Source organism: Papio anubis, chromosome 1, assembly GCF_008728515.1.
Source record: "Papio anubis isolate 15944 chromosome 1, Panubis1.0, whole genome shotgun sequence".
In the NCBI taxonomy this organism is placed as follows: domain Eukaryota; kingdom Metazoa; phylum Chordata; class Mammalia; order Primates; family Cercopithecidae; genus Papio; species Papio anubis.
Genome location: NC_044976.1, coordinates 64,631,583 through 64,657,184, shown reverse-complemented (window position 1 = coordinate 64,657,184; position 25,602 = coordinate 64,631,583). Strand labels below are relative to the sequence as shown.

General features: G+C 39.6%; 1 protein-coding gene across 3 annotated transcripts in view; it reads right to left on the bottom strand.

Moving 5' to 3' along the window:
• Positions 1–25,602, bottom strand: part of PDE4B (phosphodiesterase 4B) — a 575,666-nt gene that overhangs the window by 107,232 nt on the left and 442,832 nt on the right. For all 3 annotated transcript variants that reach the window (XM_003892012.5, XM_009210089.4, XM_031669603.1), the window contains 4 exons: positions 21,399–21,593; positions 11,120–11,156; positions 10,940–11,010; positions 2,745–2,794 (listed from right to left, as the gene is read on the bottom strand). In XM_003892012.5, the coding sequence (XP_003892061.2) occupies positions 2,745–2,794; positions 10,940–11,010; positions 11,120–11,156; positions 21,399–21,593 (353 nt within the window). The remainder of the gene's footprint in view (positions 1–2,744; positions 2,795–10,939; positions 11,011–11,119; positions 11,157–21,398; positions 21,594–25,602) is intronic.

Genomic DNA, 25,602 nt, shown 5'->3' with positions numbered 1-25,602 from the left:
AATTGTTGCCATAGCAACTTTAATTGCTCCTTAATTTAAATAAGGAGCAATTATGACAACTTAAGAAAAAATAAGATGTCTTTGCAAAGGACATTTGCATTGAGCCATGAGAGCTGATAAGAACCTTGGTTGGATAGTGAGAAGAAGGGTATTTCTGGTGTGTGTGTGTTTTTTTTGAGACGGAGTCTTGCTCTGTCACCTGGGGTGGGGTGCAATGGCATGATCTCGGCTCACTGCAACCTCTGCCTCCAAGTTCAAGAGATTCTCCTGTCTCAGCCACCAGAGTAGCTGGGACTGCAGGCACGTCCCACCACGCCTGGCAATTTTTGTAGTTTTAGTAAAGATGGGGTTTCACCATGTTGGTCAGGCTGGTCTTGAACTACTGACCTTGTGATCCGCCCACCTTGGCCTCCCAAAGTGTTCAAATTACAGGCATGAGCCACCACGCTGGCCGAAGAAGGGTATTTCAGACGGAGAGTTTTCCTTTGATTTATCTATTTAATATTTCTGTTAATCAATTTACAAAAGTAAATGTACCAATTTACCATGGGTTCTGACTATTAGCTTTTAAAATAAATTGCATTTTTTCTCCTTTATATATTCAAAAAAAAAAAGCATTTTAAGATTTGGTGTTTCTCTCTCTTTCTCTCTCTTCTTCTGAATTGCTCCTATACAAGAGTAGAGATATCTAAGTCAGGCTTTCTGAGTAAACTGGGTTGTTGCTAAATCTGTTTAAATTATTGTAGATTTCTTGTACCTTTTATCTTAGATTTCAATTGAAATACATGAATTCAACGTCAGCACTGACAAATAAAAACCTGATCTTACTTTTTAAGCAGCACTCCAGTTCTCAATTCTGTTTGTTCTGAGCCACTTATTTTTCATTCCCCTTTAAAGTTTCTATTTAAACACACCTCTTTGTCATATGCTGATAAATATTAAAATAACAGGAAAAATCTGCCTGACTTATTTAAGCTGATAATAAGAACAAAACACGGGATGTGTGTCTCCTCCTTCCTTTCCTAACCGTGGCTAAACGTTAAGGAGATTTTGAAACCCATAATTACGTAATAATTGGTATCACTACATTCTCTTCCCAGTGAAAAGCCAGGATTTTTGTAGTTTGCCACAGAGACAGAAGGAAACAAATTGCCTGAGTGGTATTGTCATTTCTTTGCTCCATTGTTTGAGAAGACTTTATCAAAAGAAGCCCTAGTTGTCAAGCTGTAGTTGCTGTGCCAATAATCACAAAATGATCTTTCCAACCACATCTTTGGTTAATGAGCTAATTTACAGAACCATAAATTTTACATATTCTCCTAATGTTTGTCAGTATTTATTACAAGAAAAAGAAAACATAGTCTAAATATTCAAACTGATGTTGAATATTTGGCTAACAGAAATTTGTCTAACAGAAATGTGAGCAACATTGCCTCACTGGTAGGCCAATATGATGAAATGATTGGAGTTTCAAAACTACCTCCTTTGATCTCCAAGTATGTAACACGAGTTATATGTTAAAACACCCTATTTTGTTTCTTTCAATAACAGTTCTAAAGGAAATAGTACATGCAGCACGCCAGGTTTTTGAAGTTCATAGAGTACTATTTACTTCTTTGTATTTCATATCTCAGGGCTCTAGAGTAAACTCACCTTTACTTAATATCTTTCTTTCACTTTTTTTTCTCGTTCTCAATCTTTCTCTTATGAAAATATTTTTAAAAGCATGCACCACAAATACTTCAGAAGCCAATGAGCCAATAGAATCTGCTGCTTTTGTTCCCTTCTTTTAGAAGTTGAGCTTTTGCAATGCTTCCGTTATACTTATGATCAGGATACCAGAAAGAAAACACAACAACCAAGTAAGAAAGATTTTAAGTATGAAGCGCTGCTGGAAATAGAAAAGCGTGTGAGGCATTGTTAGGTGTCAGGCGTTAGGTGATCTCAGTGTGAGTTCATCTTAATTGTTTCTCCTGTGTTTTTTCTCAAACCTACTGCTACAATAGTACGGAACAGATTTAGGAGAAAACATTATTTGGACGTTAACAAATGTCACAGAACTGGTTGCATTTTGTGTGAAGAAGAATTTCAGTTCAACACAACTCCATGGTGTTCCTTCAAGGTGACCCTTCCTCTCTGCAGCTCTCAACACACCAAGAAAAGTGGATGCACTGTTCTGAAAGATGAGAGGTTAAGTTCTTAAAAAAAAAAAACACCGTTGAGGAACAAAGTTGGATGCCCTCCAAGAGAAATGATTCGTGACCTGGAAAGAGCCTTTGGTTTCACACCTGGAAAGGATGTAGATTCAAGTGGGATCTATAGTTGACATTAAGAGGGAAACCACTAACATATCCGCAGGGGCCCTCAGGCCAGCATGGGGCACCTTAGGTCTTTGAGGTTAGCTCTCCTGTAGTTTATTGGGGCCATCAAGCTGAGGTCAAGCTGCACTGTCAATACAACTCTGCCTCCTGCTCCTCTTTGGGGAAGGAGCAGCATTACTCCACATTTATCATGTTCTGAAAGTCTGCAAATACAATGGGCAAATTATTTAGTCTTGCTTTTAATGTGGTTTTAATAGAGTGAAGTAATGCTCCAGTGTACCTTAGAAAAAAGTCACCAAGAGACATACTTTTGAGAGCCACAATATGCAAACAATGCTATTGTTCTAAAAACCAGTTCTGAATAAGAGGCACGTTTATTATTCTATCTTGAAACATCGAGATAGACCTTATGACATGGCCTACCTTGCGGGTTGACTCTGGAGACAGGAGGCTGACTAGCAGCTGGAGACCGCCTGTGGAGACAGACAGAGAAGAGAAAGACTGAGTCTGTGTATCAAAACTCCCCATTCCACCCCCGACACCCTACCCTCATGGTTACTGAGGACTTTTCCAGGTCATAATGAACTATGTAGTGACATAATGCTATCTCCGGAAGGCAGGCTCCTGTAACCCGGGTAGATGACTGTAATTCTCTCACATCCAGATGGACTGCAATTCTCTCACATCCAGATGGCCTGGAATTTCCCTCTGCAAGGCCTCAGGATGCTCTGACTCTCCAGGAAGGAAGTTGTTTACTCCGGGTCCCCAACCAGCCCCCTGTTTTAGGTTTTGCTGTTCCAAGAAACCCTCAGAAAAGGAGTTGCTTGCTCAGGCGTCACTCGAAATGTCAGAGTGAATCTCAATTCCTTTGGGCAGTGCTGTAAAAAGTTATAGCCAGAGGAACCCTTAGCGATCAATCACTTCAGGTCCCTAATTTTTGTACCTCAGGAGACTGACACCTAGAGAGGTGAAGTCACTTACCAGGGTCACACAACCACTGGGAAGAGTCATCCAACTTGCTTTACTTAGGGAACAGAATTTACATGGAGGAACTGGGATGTCACTCTATGTCATAACAAGCCTGCTGAAGTCAGGGGTTAAATGAAACAAGCAAACCCATGTTCCCATAGTACAGGGGCTCCTCCTTTTTTCTTGGTTCTTTTCCTTTCTCTGCCCCAAATCTTTCAATTTCACTGCTCTTACCAGTCTTCTCATGTTCTGCAGAACTTCTACCAGACTCTCCTGTTTCCCGCTGCATTGCTGGAGAACTTCTCAGGAGTACTCTTGAGCAGGGCTCTCAAACATTAGGGTGCATCAGAACCACCTGGAGGGCTTATGCAGACACACTGCTGGGCCCTACCCCCAGAGTTGCTGATTCAGTAGGCCTGGGATGGGCTTAAAAGTTGGCCCTTATAAAAAGTTCCCAAGTGGTGCTGAAACTGCCGGTCTGAGGACCACATTTTCAGAGACACTGGTATTAAGGATTCTCTGCTCCACTAAGGAGTAACAGGACGTTTGCTATGAGCAAGAGAGTGAGACTCTAGTCCAATGGTTCTCAAACATGGATAAGCATCAGACTCATTAGGGGAGCTGTTAAATTTCTTTTCCCAACCCCGAAGAGTCGATTTCAGTATATCTGAGATGAGGCCTGAGCATCTGTATTTTTCACTTGTCTTTGCATTCTCATGCACAGGCAAGTTTGAGAACGAAGTCAAATTCTAAATGACAAAGAACAGCCGGCATTGTTGTTGCTAAAGGAGAGTCTTCCTACTGGTGTGGCCACAGAATTATTTCCTTAGGTTTTTCTGCTGCTCTAAATTAATCTCTGGTCCTTTAGGGACAATCTAGCTTGTAGGTACCCACACCTAGTAGTCATAGTCTATAGACAGGTCCACATCTACCATTAATTTACTAGCTGGGTGATCCTAGGCAGGGTAGTTTTAAACTCTCAGTGGTATGCAATTTTCACATGTGACAAGAGAAGGGAAATGATTGTTTTTCTCTGCTAGGCTGTGCTAGGTACTTCTTAGCTTCCACTGGGAGTATTATCACCCCATTTTAAGGATAAGAAAACTGAAGCTCAGAGAGGTTAAGAAACATACTGACACATGATTTATAATTGGTACAGCCAGGATTCAAAGCTAAGTCTTTCTGAATCCAAAGTGCATGCTCTTTCCACTATACCATATGCTGATAACACCTGCACTAATACTGAGGGCTGTTTTTCAGGAAAATTAAGAGATTAAATTCCAAAATCCTTAGTCTGGCATTCAAAGTCCTTGCTCTCTAGCCCCAATATCCTTTTTCCAGCTTATCTCTCATAATTCCTCATTGCCTGACATTTCATCTCAGACCACTGACTGGCTGTGTGCTCTCATGCATACTGTACTTCTCTTTTGTAGCACTTTAAAATTATAGCTTAAATAGGCTTTGTCTAGTTAGTGTTCAATACATAGTTCCTTAGATTAAATGTAAACATTATGTGAGCAGGGAACAATTTGTTTACTGCTTGATCCCTGGCACCCAGGATAGTCCTTCATATGACAAGCATTCAGTAAATACTTATTGAATAGAAGAATGAATGAATGAGGAACAGAGCTGACTCACACTTGCCAAGGACAAACTTGATCACCTCTTTTGCCTTGAATATGTGCTGCCCCTTTCCTGTCATTATTCAGACCATTCATTCCCCTGTAAAGGAAGCTCTCTTCACACCAATCTACCCATCAAAGGTTAAGTTACTCATCAAACCTTCTCCAAAGGATGCCATTCTCTTAGCCAAGAGTGGTCTCTCTAATCTCTCATGGTGCTTTATTTGTATCTTTAGGGTCATTTCTTCATGTGACAGTCCATATTGGCACATATTATCTCCACTAGTAATCTGTGACCTGTTGATGGCAGGATCCAGTTCTGATATCTTTGCTTACATACTCTTCAGGTCCCACCAATTTGCCTGGCAAATAGTAGGAACTCCAAAATGTTAATCAAATGTAGATTGAATAACCCATTGATGTGAAAGTGATTTGAGAACCAAATACTCTATATGAATATTTTATCTGGTTTCCTTCTCACATACAATCTTGGTTCTATATGCCACTTGCCGTTCCTCGAACACAGCACTCTCTTTTGTTGCTGTGCCTTTGCACACATTTTGCTCAGTTGAATACTTTTCTTTTCTTTAAATGGCTAGCTCTTTCATATGTCCTAGGACTCTGCTCAGGCATCACCTCCTCAGAGGAGCCTTCCCTCTGTGAGTGGCCCTCACCTGTGTTCTGTATTTTCTATGCTTACTGAACCATTGCATTGCTCATTCTGTATCGCATTTCCCATTTTCCTGTCTTTCTTTTCAACTTATCTGGGAGAAATTTAAGCAATGATTGAACATTGTGCACAACTGTAACACAGGGATCTGGCATAATATTTGGTATGATGTAGGTACTCAACATATATGTACTGGATTAATAATACATTTTAATAATTTTATCTTGCACCTTTTCCTGAGTTCCAAAGAAGACTTTTGTGAAAGAAGACACTGAACTAGGAGACCCTAAATGTTGGAAATCTCTACTTTCTTTACAGTATGTCTAATCACAGTGCCCAATTCTCTCAATGACTTCTTGGAAATTACACATATTATGCAAATTCTTTTGTCTCAGAATTAGTTTTGAAAATATGGCTTTTATTTAGAGTTGTCAATTCAGATAAGCATCTCTGTGTGGAAGCTTTGGAAAGGCAGGGACCATGTTTATTTGAGTTTGTCAATTATTCATGAGACCTGGTGCAAACAAGATGCTCAGTACATTTTCAATGTTCTGTAAGTTGAGAATGCCAGACAGAGAATTGTAAAGAGTGCCAGAGGAAAGTGGTATTGGTTGCTCAGTTTCCAAAGTCCCTAACTTATGAAAGAATCATAAAAAGTTATGTGGCTGATTGCTGAATACGGTGATATAAATAGGGAAGACAACATGGCCATGGCAGTTCATACTTTCCAGCCCTGAATAGCACAGTGGAGAGAGAACTGGACTGTGACTAAGAAGACAGGAATCCTAATCCTGGCTCTGGCACCTTCCCACTGCATAGCCCTTGGGCAATTCATAGAACCTCTTAGTTTCTTCCTCACTTGAGGAGAGCAGGCAGGAACTAACATTTACTGGTGATTTACAACATACCAGGTCCTGTGTGAGGAGTTTTACATATATTGCTTCACTTAATCTGAGGAAATTTGACTAGGTTCATTCCAACTCTGAATGCTCAAAATTTTATGATCCTCAGCTAATTTAATTCACATGCCAAAGTACATACAGCAATAAAAGACATTTTGGATAGATATACACCTAAAAAAAGTAAGTGGTTGTTAATCCTTTCCTGAAGATTACATACATGTTGATTAAATTATGCTTTGGAAGAATGTTAATACAAAGAAGTTACATGGTTGCCTGATAGCCACAGGTGATATTCATGATGTTGATGACAGAGTTGATTGATAAATGACACCTCTTTGCTCCCAGCTCCATCCCCTGGCTATCAGACTACTGAACGGTGGGCACACTCACTCATCCACCTGATTACTACAGCAGTCTGTTTAAAGTCAGCAAATGCTTTAAGAATGCTTATCTGAATTAACAACTCTAAATGAAAGCCATATTTTCAAAATTAACTCCTGGGACAAAGGAAATGTAGGTTTTAATTTGCAGCCAAGAAATACAGGTCCAATCAAGCATCCCTCAATGGGATATTTCATGAAGGTGCAAGGAAACCACCTCAACAGGAACTTTGAGATTTCCACCCTTTGGGTGGTAAAGCGCAGGCAGACAATGGACTGCTTTTATGCAGAGCAGAGCCAAAAGATAAAAGAAATCTTGACTTATGAGAAGTATAGTTCTATGTGGGAGTTCCTTTTCCTACAATAAACCACACTAACCAGATGTCTCATGAAAACCACTCCTAGGACATAATTATTGCTTAAATGCTACATTCAAGGCAGGGAATGGCACCCTGGATCCGAAGTCAAGTATCCCAGAAAGAAATATCTGAGTTCCATGAATTCTACAGTTTCAGCTGTTAAGATAACTCTGTGTGTGTGTGTGTGTGTGTGTTGGGGTGGGGGGATGCTTTCTGTATGTTGTATCCATTCCTTTCAAACATTATTGTCTTTCAGTTCCTTCTCTTGGATTTTCTTTAGTTGTTTGAAGGTATTCACTATCTAGAAATAAAATGGAGTGCATTAAATGGACACTCAGTTTTCCAACCTGCCCCTGCCAGTCTTCTCCGGAGATGGCTAATTGATTTCATCGATTTCAGCTTCCTGATGTCTGAAATCCATTATTCAGGACTGAGTCTGAGCTAGACTGCACCACTCTCAACTCCCTTTGGTGAAACTCCACTGGCAAATGTGCCCTGTCTTGAATTTTTGTTGGTGACAAGGTAGTACTTGCAATCACAACAGGATCAACTCTGTACACATGGGTATGAATTTGAGAAAGATCATTAGATACAACTATCTTACCACTGGAGACCTGCTTTGTGTGATAAGTATGGCTTGCTTTGGACCAAGGGCGACACAAGGGGCCGTGATTTGAAGGGTAGTCCTCAGCCAGAGTGTGGGAAGGGCTGTGCTTCAGCTATGCTATGGCAATTATGGTTTTGGGGTACTTGGTTCTTAAAAGTTCACAAGGACCAAAACCCTCAAGGGTGTGGAAAGACCTGATTATTGAGAAAGTAGTTTCAGTTGGCACAGCTTATTAATTAGCAGGGTTAGGCTGAATGTCCTAATACTACTAACAGAGGTAAAAATCCTCAAACCCATGCTAACAAATAAGAATGAGAACACCACCACCCACCTGACCTTCTCCCTAGTGCTGTGCAATGTAGTGGTTCTCAGTCCAGCCATGCTGAAGAAGCCTTTAAAATGTGTCCATATTAATCCCTTCCCCCTTATTCCCATCTCCATCAATCTGGTTCAGAGTTATACCCTCACATTTAATTCCTGAAAATACTATTTTAGCTACTGTCTCTATCTTCAGGCTTTCTGATCTTCAGGTATTCCTTAAGTTCTTCCTAAATGTCTTTCTGTTCCAAAACCTTCCAGGGACTTCTTCCTATAAACCAGAAGACTTAACAGGTTTGGCAAATGAAAAGAGCACTGCAGTGACAGTCAGGATTCCAGGTTTCAAGGAAAACTCTGTTGCCCACTAGAAGCTGTACATTCTTGCTGAAGTCATTTAATCTCCCTAAGTTTTGTTTCCTTATCCTTAGAGTGGGAGTAACAATACCTTTATTCGTTCAATACCATGAATATCATTTATGGTGATCTAAGCTGACATAACAGATATGAAACCCCCAAAGTGTTACACCACTTCTGGATTCAGCAAGAGAAATGTAACGATCCATTATAATAGCTCACATTTATTGAGCACCTACTTCGTGCAAGATGCTGTTTTAAGTGCTTTGCGAATATCAATTCCTTTAATCCTCACAACAACCCTATTTTACACATTAGAAAACTGAGATATAGAGAGGATAATTAGCTTGCCCAAGTGTATCATTTTCAAGAGGGTAGAATTGGGCTGTGAAGCCTCTAATCATGGCTCTAGAGGCCATATTCTACAAAGAAAAAACATAGAGAAGGGATCACTCCTGCAAATATAATTTTCTAAATAATTGGTGGTCTTTCCTCCAACAATTATCTATCCAGAAATTCATATATGTGATGAATTTTTATGAAGCACAAACTGTATGTCAGGCATTCTGCTATTCTTGGGAATTCAAGAAAAACTAAACCCAATTCTTACTCCTAAGGGGCACACAATCTAGTGGCAGGCGGAGATCCATAAAGCAAGTGATAAGGTTTTCAGAGTACTCTGGATCCAAATGAGGGCCACTCAGCCAGGTTTAGTGAGGTCAGGGAAAGCATCTCAGTAAAGGTGATACTAGAGGTGGGACATAAAGACAATCAGGATTTGGCCAAGCAGACACTGGCAAGTGGAAAGAGACATTTTAGGAAGAAAGAACAGTAAGTCCATAATTAGGATAGAGAAGAGAGCATGCAGAGAACAACAGACCATGATTATTGAACATAATTCCACGTGGCTAGAGACCTAGTCTGACTGCTTACACTGCATCCCCCAGCATTTCATATTAGAATGTAAGCCCTAAAAGAGGAGAGAACTTGTCTGCTCTGGACACTATTATATTACCATTGCCTGCTACTGATGGGGGTGCTCAGTAGTTGTTTGCTAAATGCATATATCCATGTATGAATGGATGGTATGTGCTAAATAAATACTTGTTGGATGGACAAATAGATAAGTAAGTAAATAAATAAATAGATAGATGAATAAATACATAAATGGAGTTCTACTCCAAAAGAGGCTGGGACAAGCCTCTAGATTTCATATATGTTGCACTAAATATAAACCCAAGCGACTATCAATCAAATTAATTTGTCTTGGGTGCAAGCACCAGCATTTAAACTTTATCTTAATAACACCGGACTGCTGAAATGCCTCAAGCTGAAGGGTGACACAGTCATACAACATGTGAGAAAGATCACTCACATGGAAGTTTGATCAGAGTATACAGAGTCATCTCACAAGAAAGCCTAGTCATAAAACAGTGAAAGGAAAAGCAAACATTCAAAGCAGGGTTTACTCCCACTTTTAACAAATCTATTCTATGAAAATTTGTATGAAAGCAAAGTAAAGGACTAAAAAATAATTTCACAAAGATGAGAGATATAGGATACTCTGCAGTGAACTCTGGCTGAAAAATTAGATGTAGGTTTTGGCCCTGATGGGTCTCTAACTTATGGAGTAGGGGGCAGTTGTTAGCAAGTCACTGGATTCTTGAGAGCTTAGGTTTCTCCTAAACAAAGAGAATCAATGGTCTCAAAGGCCTCCTCCAGCCCTCTCATTCCAGGATTATGGGTTCTATGACTCTCTGACCTCTGTGATACTTTTTTAAAACATGCAGAAGAGTGAACGGAATAGAACTTTTAGCTTAGGCTCATAGATTTGAAATGATTTTGGAGAGAGTATTACTGCAAGGAATATAAAGTTCAAACCCTTCATTTTATAGATATGGAGATCAAGGATCAGCAATATTAGTTTAAATGCCAAGATCATATAATTAAGTGAAGGTGGAGGAGAAGATAACCCCACACTTATTCATTAAACTGCATGAATTTGTTTATAGAAAATCAAAAATTAGGCAAATTGGACTTGAACTTTTTGCTACATTTAATTTTAAGTTTGAATATCTGAATTCATTAAGAACTTACTCCAAAAGACTTCTAATAGAATTTATGGCCATTACTGGTCAAAGTGGTAAATGTAAAAGTCAACAAAAAATAAAATCCTCCTCTTGTTCTTTCATTTGTGAATTCCTACTGGATACTAAGTCTTATAGGTACAAAGACTAAGAAGACCCAGACTATGTTACTTTTAATGTTGTATGAGTTCTAAAATACTATGGTGATCCATCCTATTTTCAAATTTTAATGTGTATATTAACTTAGCTTAAAGGGCAATTTTCCATGTAATAGTTGTATTTTTTAATTGCTGCTCAATACTTTGCCTTTATGTTAGGGATTCAAACTCCACAAAAAAGTCAATGCTTACTTGTTAGATGTACCATGAAGGTTTGTCAGTATAGTGAAGTTGTTTCTCACACTTCGCAAGCTGGCAAGGACCTACAGGAAAAATGTTTAAAATGGTTAAGGACAAAAGAAGACAAATGGCCAGGTTCAAACTTAGAAACCAGCAACAGGGAAAGCAAGCCAGGGCCAGCATAATACATACCTGGGCAAAAGGAGTTACAATCAAGTCATCGCCATGTCTGGTGAAAAGAGAAAAAAAGAACCTTTAGAAATTTACTTGAATTATAACTGTAACATACAAGCTCTAATATTAAATTTTATCAGTGTTAACAACACAAATGTTACACAAGTTCTTCTACCTGGATATAAGGCAGGACTCACAATTTGGCCTGAAAGTGTATCCCAAGAGCTTGAAAGGAAAAAATTAGTACCAGATTCATGACTCCTGAATTTACTGTGACTACACATAAAAGCATTTGCAAGTAAGCATATATCCTCAGGATATAGTCCCATTAAATAACAGATCCAGAGTACTGTAATTTAAAGCGACTTGTGGATTTTGGTTGCCAGAGCCAGGAAATTCAAAGGGAGGGCTGCTTACAGGGACACACACAGTTGGAAAAAATGGTATAACAGTCTGGATAAAGGTTAACTTTGGATTTCCTGGCTTTTGTTGATTCGAACCACAGCTTTAATGCCATTTAAACACAGATTTCTGTCTGGGAATCCCATTACTTTTTGTTTTTAATATAACTTTTTTCTTAAAGTACCTAAGGAAAAGCTTTTAATAGGAGCATATGGCTGAACCCACCATAATCATACCATTGTCACTCCATTTTGTCCCAAAGAACTGATTAAGCTGTACCCAGTGTTATGTAAATCTGTATTTAGGAAGAGTCGAAAATGTGTTTTCAGAAGTGCACACTGTCTCTCTGGCACATGCTTTGAGAAATCTACTTAAATCCACATTCAGCAATCTCTCTATTGAAGGTACTAGAAGACATGCTAGTTTGAGCTATAGTCACAAAATCAGGCCCTTTGCCATTACAGTGTGAATCATCGTAGCAGCACAGAAGTTAGTAACAGTGAACCTTCCTTCAGTGTCTGGCCTACCTTCCCTGTCCTCATAATTGCCACACAAATATGGCACCTTCTTTGTTAACTACATTAGTGCAACCAATAATTATTAATTGTGTGCCATGTACCAGGCACCATGTGAGGCCTCGGGCTCCAGAGTTAACAACACATATATCCATTTGGGCCTCTCCTCTATCATAGGCTTTTAACTTGGCATCTTATTTAATATGATACTTTTCTTTCCACCTTTGTCTTTAGCTAGAAACCTCTGAACTTCAGTTTAATCTGGCAAGTTTCTTCTGTGCCCACTTTGTACGGTGACAATAAAAAGAATACTGACAAGGAGTAAGCATTCTTTGTGTGACTACTACTGTCTGCCAGGCCTCATGGTAAGCAGTTTACATGCATTATCTCATTTAATTATTGTAACAGGGCTGTGCGGCAGGTACTCTTAATATTGCTATTATATAAATGACATCGATCCACAGAGCAATGAACTAGCACATACCTAGTAAGTAGAAGAACTGAGACTGATTCCAAATGTAAGAATTTAGACCGTTTGGTTTCAAAAATCTGTGCTTTTAAACACTATGCTTCGTTTTTGTTGTTGTTGTCATTATTTTGCTTTGTTTTGAGACGGGGTCTAGCTTTGTCACCTAGGCTGGAGTGTAGTGGCATGATCTCAGCTCACTGCAACTTCTGCCTCCAGACTCAAGCAATCTTCCCACCTCAGACTCTGGAGTAGCTGGGACTACAGGAACACAACACCACACTAAGTTATTTTATTTATTTATTTATTTATTTATTTATTTATTTATTTTGTGTTTTTCTGTAGAGACAGAGTATCGCCATGCTGCCCAGGCTGGGCTCAAGCAATCGGCCCACTTTGGCCTCCCAAGTGCCGGAGTTACAGGTGTAAGCCACTACACCCAGCCTATGCTTCCTATTTTATGACTTGCTGCATAGTTGACATATCAAATCATACAAAATATTCATGACCTCCAAAATTAAAACAAAGTAGGGGAGACAAATTATTTTAAAAACTGTAATAGACATTTTAATATAGAATAATAATTACGAACAATGGGTATACTTCATGAAGTCCAAAGGAAACATGATAATTACAGGTTAGAGAAAGTAGGAAAGTCTTGATTGAGTGAGCAGTGTTTCAGATGAACTTTGAAGGATTTAAAAAGTCAGGGATGGTAGATGCTGCCAATGAAGAGAAATGACAGGAACAAAGGCACTGAAATGAGAAAATACTGAATACGCTTATTAAGATCTTTGATGGCTATTTGGGTGGAGAAGAGCATATTAGCTATAGACATTTGTAGAGAATAAGGATAGAAGGTCCCCCATGCTCATATTATGGACAATCCAGACAAAGATTATAGAGTCAGTACTTAACTCCATAGAAAGAAATGACCCAGGCTGGGCGCGGTGGCTCATGCCTGTAATCCTAGCACTTTGGGAGGCTGAGCCAGGCAGATCACCTGAGGTTGGGAGTTCGAGACCAGTCTGACCAATGTGGAGGAACCCTGTCTCTACTTAAAAAAAAAAAAAAAAAAAAATTAGCTAGGCGTGGTGGTACAGCTACTCGGGAGGCTGAATCAGGAGAATCACTTGAACTCAGGAGGCAGAGGTTGCAGTGAGCCGAGATCACACCATTGCACTCCAGCCTGGGCGATAAGAGTGAAACTTCATCTAAGAAAGAAAGAAAGAAAGAAAGAAAGAGAGAGAGAGAAAGAAGAAAGAAAGAAAGAAAGAAAGAAAGAAAGAAAGAAAGAAAGAAAGAAAGAAAGAAAGAAAGAAAGAGCAAGAAAAGAGAGAGAGAAAGGAGCCAGTGAAGGTTTCTGGAGAGATGGAAAGTGAGATGGGCCAACAGAAAAGTGTTTTAGAAAGTAAAATGCTTGGATGTGGAGGGATAGATTGGAGAGGGGACAGACCTGGAAAGAATAGTTAGAAATTGCACCCATTCTGATGAGAAGCAATAGGTAAGGCCAAGAAAGGGACAGAATGAGACAACTGGAAGAGAGCCCAGAGGTTTTGTAGGACTCGACATTTAATTGGATAAGGGGTCATAAAGAAATATAATTTTCAATTTTAAAAATGGATATCTGAGAAAACAGTGAAGTCATGAGTAGAAATAAGGAAATGAGGAGTTTACCCTCCTGTTGGGGGAGTTTTAGGTAGTCACTGAGTTTTTAAGTTACATGTTGAACTTTAAGGTACTGATTTACATCTGGGTGGAGACATCGAGCAGGAAGACTGAGATATGGGAATTTGAGCTATAGATTAAGGGGTTCCCTACAAAAGTAGGGATAGTTAAGGCCATGGCAGGAAGTGGCCCCCTGAGGTGGGGGTACATATAAATAGGGAGCCAAAGGAAGAGCCTCAGGGTTCTTGGAGAGATGCAAAAAAGAAAGACAGAATAATCAAGAGAGGAGCAGTTGTGATAAATGGAGTGTGGTGAACTGTATCAGAAACTGCCCCTTTCCAGTCATTTTTCCCAAGATGAACTTTGAGATGGGTAAAGATCTTGCAGTTTGTTCTGATTCTTTTCTTCCTTCCCTTCCTTCCTTCCTTCCTTCCTTCCTTCCTTCCTTCCTTCCTTCCTTCCTTCCTTCCTTCCTTCCTTCCTTCCTCCCTCCCTCCCTCTCCTTCCTTCCTTCCTTCCTTCCTTCCTTCCTTCCTTCCTTCCTTCCTTCCTTCCTTCCTTCCTTCCTTCCTTCCTTCCTTCTTTCCTTCTTTCCTTCTCTCTCTCTCTCTCTTTATTTTCTCCTTTCTATTTTTTTTAGGCTAGTCAAGTGAAGTGTTCTGATTTCTGATGTGAAGTTCACGTTGTTCATAAGACATCAGGGTGAATTTGGGACAAGATAATGGATTTAGATTTAAGTGCATCTTCTATGACTCCTGGATTTCCAGAGTCTGGTATCTGATAAAAGCTAAATAATATAAGTTAATCTCATGCATAGGTGATACCTTGAGCTGATGATGGATTGTTGAATGAGTTGGAGGAGTTATTAAAACTGCACAATCCAAAGACTAAAGGGAGATAAAGAAACATTAATAGGGCATAATGTCATCATGACTTTATCATTATGGAACTTCTGAAGTTTAGGAGAACAGAACATTCAGAAGCAAAAAATAGATTTTACAGATTCCCAGCATTGGTTCCCTTAAAGAATTCGAGCTGGCAAAGCTAATGCTGTATGTTAGAAAACTGCTGTTAAAGAATCTATCAATTTATAGAAAGTAACAGAAAAGAAACAAAAAACTTCTCTTTGAGTGCAACCAGATTATTTATGGAACTATTATAAATTTTTAAAAATCATAATTTGATAAATCACCAGTTAAGAATCAAATAGCATAGAAAGAACAAAACATTTGAATGATTACGGAAACTAATACACTTCTTACTTTCCCAAACCCCTGGAGAAGGCAATGCCTCTCAGGAGCAAGTCCGGATATTCAGAACCATTGCAAGAGCAACATCTAGTGACAAAGTCAGCACATTGCAAATTTAGAGCATAACTGGAAATGGGCACTCCAGTCTTAGTACTGAGTCATAGAATGGAGTGTATGTAGGTCTGCTCTACACGATAAAATAATTTTCTAGAAAGCAGAAAAACTGCCTTTCACTGCCACACTCTGAATTTTATTAATTCATTCCACCTTTCTCTGTTTTATCACTACACACAGAATTTAACTTGTAATTTGCTTGATTTTAGTCTGTCATATAGAGAGATGTATACTATAGTGGTTAACAGCACAGATTTTGGAGCCAAAGAGCATGGGTTTGTCTCTCAGCTGCATTATTACTAGCTAATCCTCTTCATGTCTCAACATTTTTACCTGTAAAAGAGGGTCGTATGAGAATTAAATGAATTATTACATACGTACAACTCTTAATAACAGTGCTTAGCACATAAAAGCAGCTTAGTTATTGATTTATAGTTATTAGCAATACCAGTAAGTAGGTATCTTTGTTTTTATATGGATGGTCCTCAACTTAACGATTATTTCACTTACTCCTTTTTTTTTTTTTTTTTGAGACAGAGTCTCACTCTATTAACTAGCCTGGAGTGCAGTGGCATGACCTTAGCTCATTGCAACCTCCGCCTCTCTGGCTCAAGTGATCCTCCTATCTCAGCCTCCTGAGGAGCTGGGACCACAAGCACTCACCACCAATCCCAGCTAATTTTTTGTATTTTTTGTAGAGATAGGGTTTCACCATGTTGTCCAGGCTGGTCTCAAACTCCTGAGATCAAGCGATCCGCCCGCCTTAGCCTCCCAAAGTGCTGGGATTACAGGTCACCACGCCCTGCCCAACTTACAATTTTTGACTTCACAATGGCACAAAAGCCATATGCATTCAGTAGAAACTGTACTTAGAGTACCCATACAACCGTTCTGTTTTTCACTTTCAGTACAGTATTCAATCAATTACATGAGATATCCAACACTTTATTATAAAGTAGGCTTTGCTTTAGATGATTTGCTCAACTGTGTGCTAAAGTAAGTGTTCTGAGCACACTTAAGGTAGGTTAGGTCAAGCTGTAATGTTTGGTAAGTTAGGTATGTTAAATGCATTTTCAACTTACAATATATTCAAGTTAGGATGGAATTTTTGGGACATTGTAAGTTGAAGGGCATCCGTAATTAAAGGGTTGCATGTCTGTATTTCCAGGCAATGAGAGCTCCTTTAAGATATTCATGTCTGTCCATTGCAATCAAGAGGACTCATACTTATGTGATATTTACAGTTTGCAAAGCACTTTCATGTACATTATTTCATGTAGTAAGAGAATGCTCCTGATCCCAGGAAACGGTGCAACCACCTATCTTCTTGACCAAGCCTGAAACCTCCATCTCCCTTATCCTTCAGTAAAACACTAACTCCTGCTGATCCTGACTTGCAGATATGTTTTAACTGCTCACTAGATCATCTGTAATATAAATCCCTGTCCTCTTTTACATGAATATCACAGCAGCCTCCCCTTTGGCTCTGTAGGTTTGAGTACTAGTCTTTAAGCTTCCCTACTCTGTAAACCATTTTCTATGTTGCAATCAGAGCTATTTTTAAAAATGTTGCATTATATATTTATCTGCTTAAAGCCCTTAGTAACTCTCCACTTGCAGCGTAAAGGCCAATCCCTTAACATAGGCCCTTCATGATGAGGTTCCTGCTCACTTTTCCAGTCTCGTTTTTCACCACTTCCTTAACCTCTCATATCCTCTGGATCAACCACACTGAGCTGTGGTTCTCCAAAATGCTCCCACACTAACTGGAGAATTAGTTAGCAACTGGCCTCTCCTGCACGTCCTTCTGCCTGCCTGACTCCTCTAGCTGAGCTGTAACCTCCTCAAAGTAGGCTGCTTTCCTGCCTGGCCAGACCTTTCAAACCAGTGCATAACGCTCTATGCCTGCCCTTATCGGAAGCTACTAAAACTGCCTATTGACTTGCTAATGTTTTAGTACCCTTGAAGACACAGAAACTGTTCCCGTTTATTGGGGAGGTCACTTAACAGACTCTAAATGAGGCTGAAAAATAAAAAATAATGCTATTAATTTCTGTTCTGCCTACCGTTCCAGCTGTTAGGAGGATCATATTCATTCTCTCTTTCAATAAATATGTAAATTTAGGAAATTTGTGAACAAATAAGACAGTTTTTCAGCCTCATTTAGAGTCTGTTTACATACTGGATATCCATATAGTTCACCACCTAGACTCCTGGGGTTTGTCTTGTTCCCGTTTATTGGGGAAGTCACTTAACTTCTCTGTGCCCTAATGTCGTCATCATTAAAACAAGAAAGTTATAGTACCTACCACATTGGGGATATGGGGATTAAATGAATTAACATACGTAAAGTATTTTAACAGATAGCATACAGAAAATACTCAATAAATGTGTGCTTTTATTTACAGATAATTTAGAGACAATAAAAGAGATTCAACGTCTTAAAAGCCACAGTGCTAGCAAGTGTGATGGCTGTAAGTCTAACTCAAGTCTTAGAAACCACACTGCACTTTTTGCTAGTCCATCAATAAACAGGTTTTAAATTTAAGTGGGTTGTTATTTCTGCTTTTCTTCTTGGTTCTTAGGTCTCATTTCCCTTGAAAATGAGTAGGCTCTCTCTAGAGACTACTTAGTCCACACGCAAATGGTGGCTTTCAAAAGCTTCTTGCCCATGTAAGGCTTTGCAAAATGGGATGACCAAATGAAAAAAACATGGAGTGTTCTTTCCTGTGGCTTTGCAGGTGGATAATCAAAACTCCATTCTCTCCATGGTGGTTCCTGCCACAGTTTTCAGCAATAAAACTGGCCTTACTAGTTTCCAGTATTTTATGTTCCCATGAGGCAATCTGTACCTCAGTATACGAAGGCATTACGTTTGGGATGACTACAACACAGGAACTGAACAGAAACCAACAAACTATTGCCACATCTAGGAAAGTATCTGAAATTGCCTTTTGGGACCCAATGGTGATCTCGCTTTATTGCCTTATTCTGATCTCTCCTTTGTTGCTCAAAGTTAAAGCCACTTTTAATTTTTCTTGTTCACATTTTTACTCTTAACATCTTTTCATTCACTCTCCCCTGACTATAATTTCCTGTTACTTTTCTGAAAAAATTCAGATGAGAAAATTTTAAAAGCGAGTGTTTCCTTTATTACTAGGATTTAATGCAGTAGAATTATGCAAAGTTTTTCCACTTTTCATAAAAAATTCACGACAGCTCTGTGCTGGATATGAGGGGCTTGTGAGCAGGGAACATCTGGCAGCCCCTACCAAATGGCCTTCACATCTAGACTCTTAGTCCATGATCACCCTTCTTCTTCCTGGATCTATGGACAGAAAGCAAAAGAAGGAGTAAGAAGCTTGGGGGCTGCTGTTCCTCTGTTTCAATTCATCGTAAAGAATTAATAATCATGTGAAATAGTTTTAAGAGCATTACTTTAGTTCAGATTCAGATGTTTGTGTGAAACTGTATTTGCTAACATAAAACTAAATTACTAGAAGCTTGATATTATTCAAACTCTACTTTTCAGTGTGCAGTGAAATATAATTCAAAACCTGACAAATATATAGAAGATTTTTTCTGTGATACTGAAATATTTGAAAAACAAAATCTTGTGCTATTTTCATTCACATAAAGATTTGAATACATCCTTTTATCAGTATTTTTGATAGGGTGGTATTACGTTGCCAACCTTGTTTTCTTGGGAAAGGCTGTTTTTTATTATGAAATTTTGCTTGTCCTACTTTTTATCTAAGTCCTTATCTTTAAAAAGAGAGAATGATATTCGATAATTTACATATATAATTTTTACTTGCCTAAATTTAAAGTTGGAAAAATTAGGTTCTAAAGTTACACCGGGGGAAATTTTACTGGCCAGTAAAACTGAAAGGACAGTAAACTACCAGTAACAGGGATGCTGGACGCAGACTCATTTAGAACTACACCTCTGTTTCAACTGCCGTAGACTGAGTTGGATTGTGATCTTTAAGGTCTCTTCAAGTTTAACATTTCTACCACCTTTTGATTCCAAATAATATAACACAAGAGTTAATCCGGAATTGCGGTAGAGTTTTCTGGGGAGACTTTGAACGACCTTGAGACTCTTCCTGCCGCTTGGCTTGTGTCTGGAGAACTCTTAACCAGGGAATTAGTTTCGGGGGGATGACAAGATTTCAAAGCTAATCTTTCACCTGTAAAATACTATGTGAATTAAGTTCTAATTACTTTGAGCTCACCACATAACCTATGCTCTCCCACGATGAAGCCTAGAAAGGTGTTTATCTTGGTGAAAGAAAGAATTCCCAATACCTTTGCATTCAAAGACTCCCCCATTCAAACTTTTGTCAGAAATGCCTTGGGTTCTACAAGATCTACAGCAAAGTGGCTGGCTACCTACCTCTCCTCCAGCCTCGGACACCTCTACTCTGCAGTCATTTGTTTTCTACCTAGTGGCAGAGATGCGACTTTGCAATTTGAAGAACATGGATGGAAAGATTCCAAAAGTTTTTAATATGGTCAGTCTTAGCCACATCATGGGACACAGCATGATACACAGTCATGGGACAGGGGCAAGTTTCTCAATCTCTCAGAGTCCCAGTTTCATGATCTATGGAGTGGGGATAATAATGGCACCTACCTGACAGATTAACAGAGATAACATAAGAACACGAGCTCGGCTCCATGGGAAGTGCTCATTAAATATTATTTCCTTCCACTCTGTTATGTGTGTATGTGTGTGTTTCTCTGATCTTTCTTATTTAGCTGTAACCTCCCTGAAAGCATATGCACTTTCTGAGAATGAGATATGCCTTTAACCCATCTGTGATTTTTATACTGTTTTGTTTGTCTTCTATCACCAGAGATTGGCACAATGTGTGGCACAACATAAAACTAAATGAATCAGTAAATATTTGCCAAATGACTGAAAAATGAATTTGGGCCCACATGATGATTGAGATATTTTAGGGCAGGGGTGCTTCTATTAAAAATGGGCTGGCGGAAATGCCTCAAGGAATATTTTTTTGCTGGTAGCTTCAAAATACCCCCTTTCACCAGACAGTGAAACTTTTTGACTTCCTTTCCAATAGCAGAAGAGAATACAGTGGAATTTTCCAAACTGGAGACTTTAGGGAGCTACTGATACTTTTATGACATATAATATAAAAACAATTGTATCTGTGCCCAGAAACCTTTTAAGGCATGAATTCCAGAATCCAGTTTTATTTGGTTTTGGAAATTTAATAAGTGGGTGACACAACCTAGACCTTGTTCTTTAAATAAAAATTAGAGATTTACAATTAATAGCGGCAAAACAAAAATATCAGCTGTGCTTTATAGGGCAGTGGAGTGTGTTGTGTCTCACCAAGGAGCCAGGCAACAAGTGGGCATTGTGTTAAGGTTTCAGAGAAGGGACACAGGCATGTGGCTGAATGACAGCTTATTAAAGTCACCAAGCAAAGGCCACTGAGACAGCATGTATGTAACCAATCACCATTTTTCCTCTTTGCTGGAGCCTCATGGAAACGGCACATGCAGCTGAAATTTCAAGTGTGATGCATAAAAAGTGTTAAGGTTCTCATGCTGTAAATGACTCAGCAGTTCAGGAAATGAAGCAAAATAATTTTTTTAAGGTATCAGTAACAGATGTAAAGTAAACACTGTGTCTAGATTTTCCAACACCCTTGGAGACCCCAGCTACATATTCCGCATGCTATAGAGCATTAATGTCCTTAAAATGGTCATCATGTCACCCCTGCTCATATTCATTTTCTTCCTTCATCCTTCCCATGGATTAAAGGAGAACTGTTGTTGCTGCCACTGTGACCTGGGTAGAGATGAGGTAAGTGTGAGACTGGAAGCCAGACAGAGCTTGTACTTACTGCTCGCTTGGAAGCGAAGAGTTTCTCGACATCGCCTTTGGTGACAAGTCATAGTCGCTGTCTGATCTGTAGAGAAATGACTCTCTGCGCTGGCTGTGCCCAGGAAAGGTGGTGTGAAGTACCAGCCCAGAGGAAGAGCTGGCCTGGGGATCCAGTGGACTCCGACCTGGGGAAGGGCCATTTTCCACATCAAAGCTTAAAGAGAAAGCAGGAAACTCTGGTCACATGGTAACCATGGAGGAGGACGCATAGTATACACTGAGAACCAATGTGTGGCAGGTACTATATGCTAAGCATTTTACATAAAACTGTATGTACTATGGAAAGTTTTAATCCTATGGAAAGTTTAATCCAGGACAGCTTAGAGTTGCAGTCATTATTATTTTCACGTTATGTATAGGAAACTGAGTCCCACTGAAGTTCAGTTATTTACCCATGCCCACCATTAGCAAATAATGGAGCCAGAATTTGAACCCAGGAGCAAACTCCATGGTCTTTCAGTGACATGAGCAACTTTGACAAATTCAGCATTGGTGCCAGGCATACAACAACTTGGTGATAATAAGCAACTCTAGCGGGACATTCAGCACAGCTCTAGGTGTCAGACACTGAACTATCACATGCGTAAGTCTCCCTATCTGGAAGACTTCTTCCTGTCATGAACAAATATCACAGTCTCATTAAATATACAATACACATATTTCTAAATGTTTCAGGAACAAAGTGTTATCCTGACAACCTCCACTGGGTGACTAGATGGGAGGCCCAACCTGGGATGTAATATTCATCTGCAAATTTAACCACAGAAAATGACTTAATTAATCTGCTAACACCAAATTACTCTCCAAGGCTGCAGAGCTTCGTCTCTGGGAGAGGAGGCATTCACTGGCTCCCACAGAGGAGTGTCATGAGGTTTCCTATCAGTCTTCATCACTCTAGAAAGGTGCCCTCAAGCCCACAATTATTTGAACGTGCTCTGATCAACGAACACAGAGATGGGAGCAGTAGAGATTTTGTCTCTTGTTTTCTGTATCCCCACGCCTGGTATTTCCCTGGGCACTGTGCCCTTTTCACATTCTCCTTTATCATCACATATGCATTTTTTCCTGCACACACAACCTCTCTTAGCCTCAAATTGACAATAACCCTCTTCCCTAGTATTTCTCCAGAACTCTCACTGCTCCCCAGCTAAAGCTTTGCAGAGAGATGTTGAACAAAAGATATGGGGCTGAGGATGCTCCCTTTTTCAAATTCAAATTAGTGATTTTCCTGTATACTAATTCAGCTGCCATGATTTATGTCTACATTCTTGGTGCTTTCCTTTCACTAGTTCTTACAACCAGCTCTCTTTGGGTGAATTTTGCTTATATTTCTTCACTTTACAAAGCGCCTCCTCCTAACAACCCTGTGAAGTATATAAGATGATCCCACTCTACATTTGAGGTAAATGAGGCTTAGCAAGATGTAAATACCTTGCTCAGAGTCATAGGCTAGTAACTTGTAGAGCAGAATTGGAAGACTCATGTCTTGCAACTAATTTCTTTACAACCTCAGACTTTCCTAATGACAGAACTCCAGGATGGCCCAATGGATAACTGAGTGAAATTCCTCTTTAGTCTCTGAATTCAACCAAAGGTAATTTGGTACATAAAGAGTCAGTTAGACTATAAGCAACCTTGGCTGCTCTCTTGAATGAAAACGGGGAGGCAGCAAATTGAAGCTGTAGGTTTCCTTGAAACATGAGGAGAAGAAATGGCAGAAGGCAGGGTTATAATGCTTCCCTGGAGATCACTCAGAGAAGCTGCTTTTAGACAACCCACAAACTCCAGGTATCTGATAAGAAGCAGAAAGCGATAATGTCTGGGTAAAAGGCCAAGGAAAAGCTACAACGATCCAATCTGTTTGGTCTTTCAAGGTACTGTAGATGAATTTTCTCAGTAGGCTAACGGTCTGGGATGGGGCTGCCTTTCAAAGACTGCAGGTAGACAGGCAGGTGGGCAATCACTCATACTACCAGCCTGCTTGCCAGCCTGCCGGGAGGCAGAGCTATGTTGTTAACCACTTACATTGCAACAAGCGAAAATATAATAAAGTGACTTGCAAACTTCCCTCGGGTGAGATATGTCGTAGTTGTTGAGCAAAATAAAAAGCCCCTTTGTGGATAAGCGCTTTTTTTGTGTGCCACCCAAATCCCATAGAACCGGTAGGTCATGGGCTCTGAACCCTTTTTAAAGGCAAAGTAGGTAGGTTCTTAAAAACTGAAGGAGGAATTACACAAAGCTTAACGGTGGGCATGAGTTTAGAAATTTCATGTATTTATGTTGTTATTCATTGGCATGCATCTGTGCAACCTTTCTGGATATTAAAACCCTAACATACTTTTTAAACTGTTAGCATCCATCCACTGCCCCAGGTCCTCCAGGATCAGCTGGACTTCCTAGTGATCCAGTAACTAAAGGATTGGTGTCTGGAAGCACTGCCTGTGTCCATTAATTCGTCAGTGCTCATGCAGTGCCAGTCATTAAATATTATGAATGCCACTGCTGTGTGTATCTGTGCTAAAATCTTAGAGGAGGTGCCAAGTGGGTATGCCCACCAAGCTCTCAGAACTCTTTCCATTGAGGGTTTCCACCAAGGCTCATCCTGCCTTCTATTTTGCTAAAGGCATTCCTAGTGGGCAGAGGGTAAGTCCACAAAGCATTACCCTTAAAATGAGCATCACAGGCATTCTGTCCCTAGTATTAGAATCCAAGAAGTTTACTTCTGCCAGGAAAACTGGGGTTAGAACCTGACTCCAATGCTGTCTCCAAGATGACCCTCTTTGCTTTTGTTTTCTTTCCTTCTTACCCTACTTAAACTCATAGGAGAGCTTGCTGGAATTTAAACGAAGCCAGGGAAGAAGTCTCTGATGCAAAGAAGCAGTCTTAGGGAGACAAATGGCCTTTCATATTCCCTGGGGCACTGCTTCAAAGCAACCAACACAGATGTACAACTTTGGAACAAACATGAATCACCAACCAGACACCAGCCCCAGTCACAGCAAAATTAGCGGGCAGACATCACAATACGTCCCACAGATCCAGGGAATGAGGAGGGGTGTGGGCAAAGGGAAGGCTGAGGACAGGCTTTATAAGCAAAATGAATATACCACACCAACTGAAATACAATTAGGAAGAAAATGGAATCTACAGTAGCAGAAACAAACACATAAATAGGGCCATTATTTGTTTAGGGTAATTTTTGCCTCTGCCTTCATCAGGACACACATTTCATCTTTAGGCTATTTATATTTTAAAAAATCATTATAAAAGAAATATAAGAATATTATATAAAATTTAGACAATAGAGAAAAGAACAGCATCATTACTAGAAGTTTATTTTTTTCTCTTCTGAGTATTTTTTTTCCCTGCAGGTTTGGATCTTGATTTTTTTCACAAGTATTTGTTATGTGCCACAGTTTTCAGAATTAGCATTTTCCATGAGCTGCTTCATTCAGTTGCTGTATCACAGTTTTCTCAAGCATTTTCTCTACTCTTGCTCCTCATATTTGCAATTCTGAATAACGTTGCAGTTGATACCTTTGAGCTTGTAGCTATTTCAACATTTAAATTAGGTCACACAGAAGTTTCAGATAGATTAAGAGAGGAAGTTACTCACAAGTTTCTGAATATTTGATTGTGACTTATAACTGCCTGGAAGGGGTTGCCCTTATCCAACCTATGGACACGGCATTGAAAGTGATCTTTTCCCTGGGTCCAAAGAGCCTGCCAAGCCCTGCTCTCTGATCTTCAGGATTCTTTATGCTGCCTGCTCACTTGGATCTGCCTGCTTCTCCTTGCCTCTGCCAATATCCCTGGACTGAATCAATTGCTTATCTGAGACCTAATGTTTTAACAGCCTTCTCTTACTTTGTATCTAGTGTTCTCAGCTCCTCCAGGCAGTGATGGTGGGTGATAGGCTGTATGAGAAGCGGTGCTTCTTTGAGCTAGTATCTTCAAAATTCAGTTCATGCCATCTCCCTGAGTACGCTCTCTCTGACACTGTAGTCCAGTTTGATTTTAACATACGCTCCTCCTGTGTGCTCTCCCAGATTCCTTTACCATAGTACTTTATCACAGTACTTGCAATTCTATTTTAATTCTCTATTTATTTACTGCTCCCCAATACATGGTTTTCTCCAAGCCAGGAGGGACTCAGTATTACT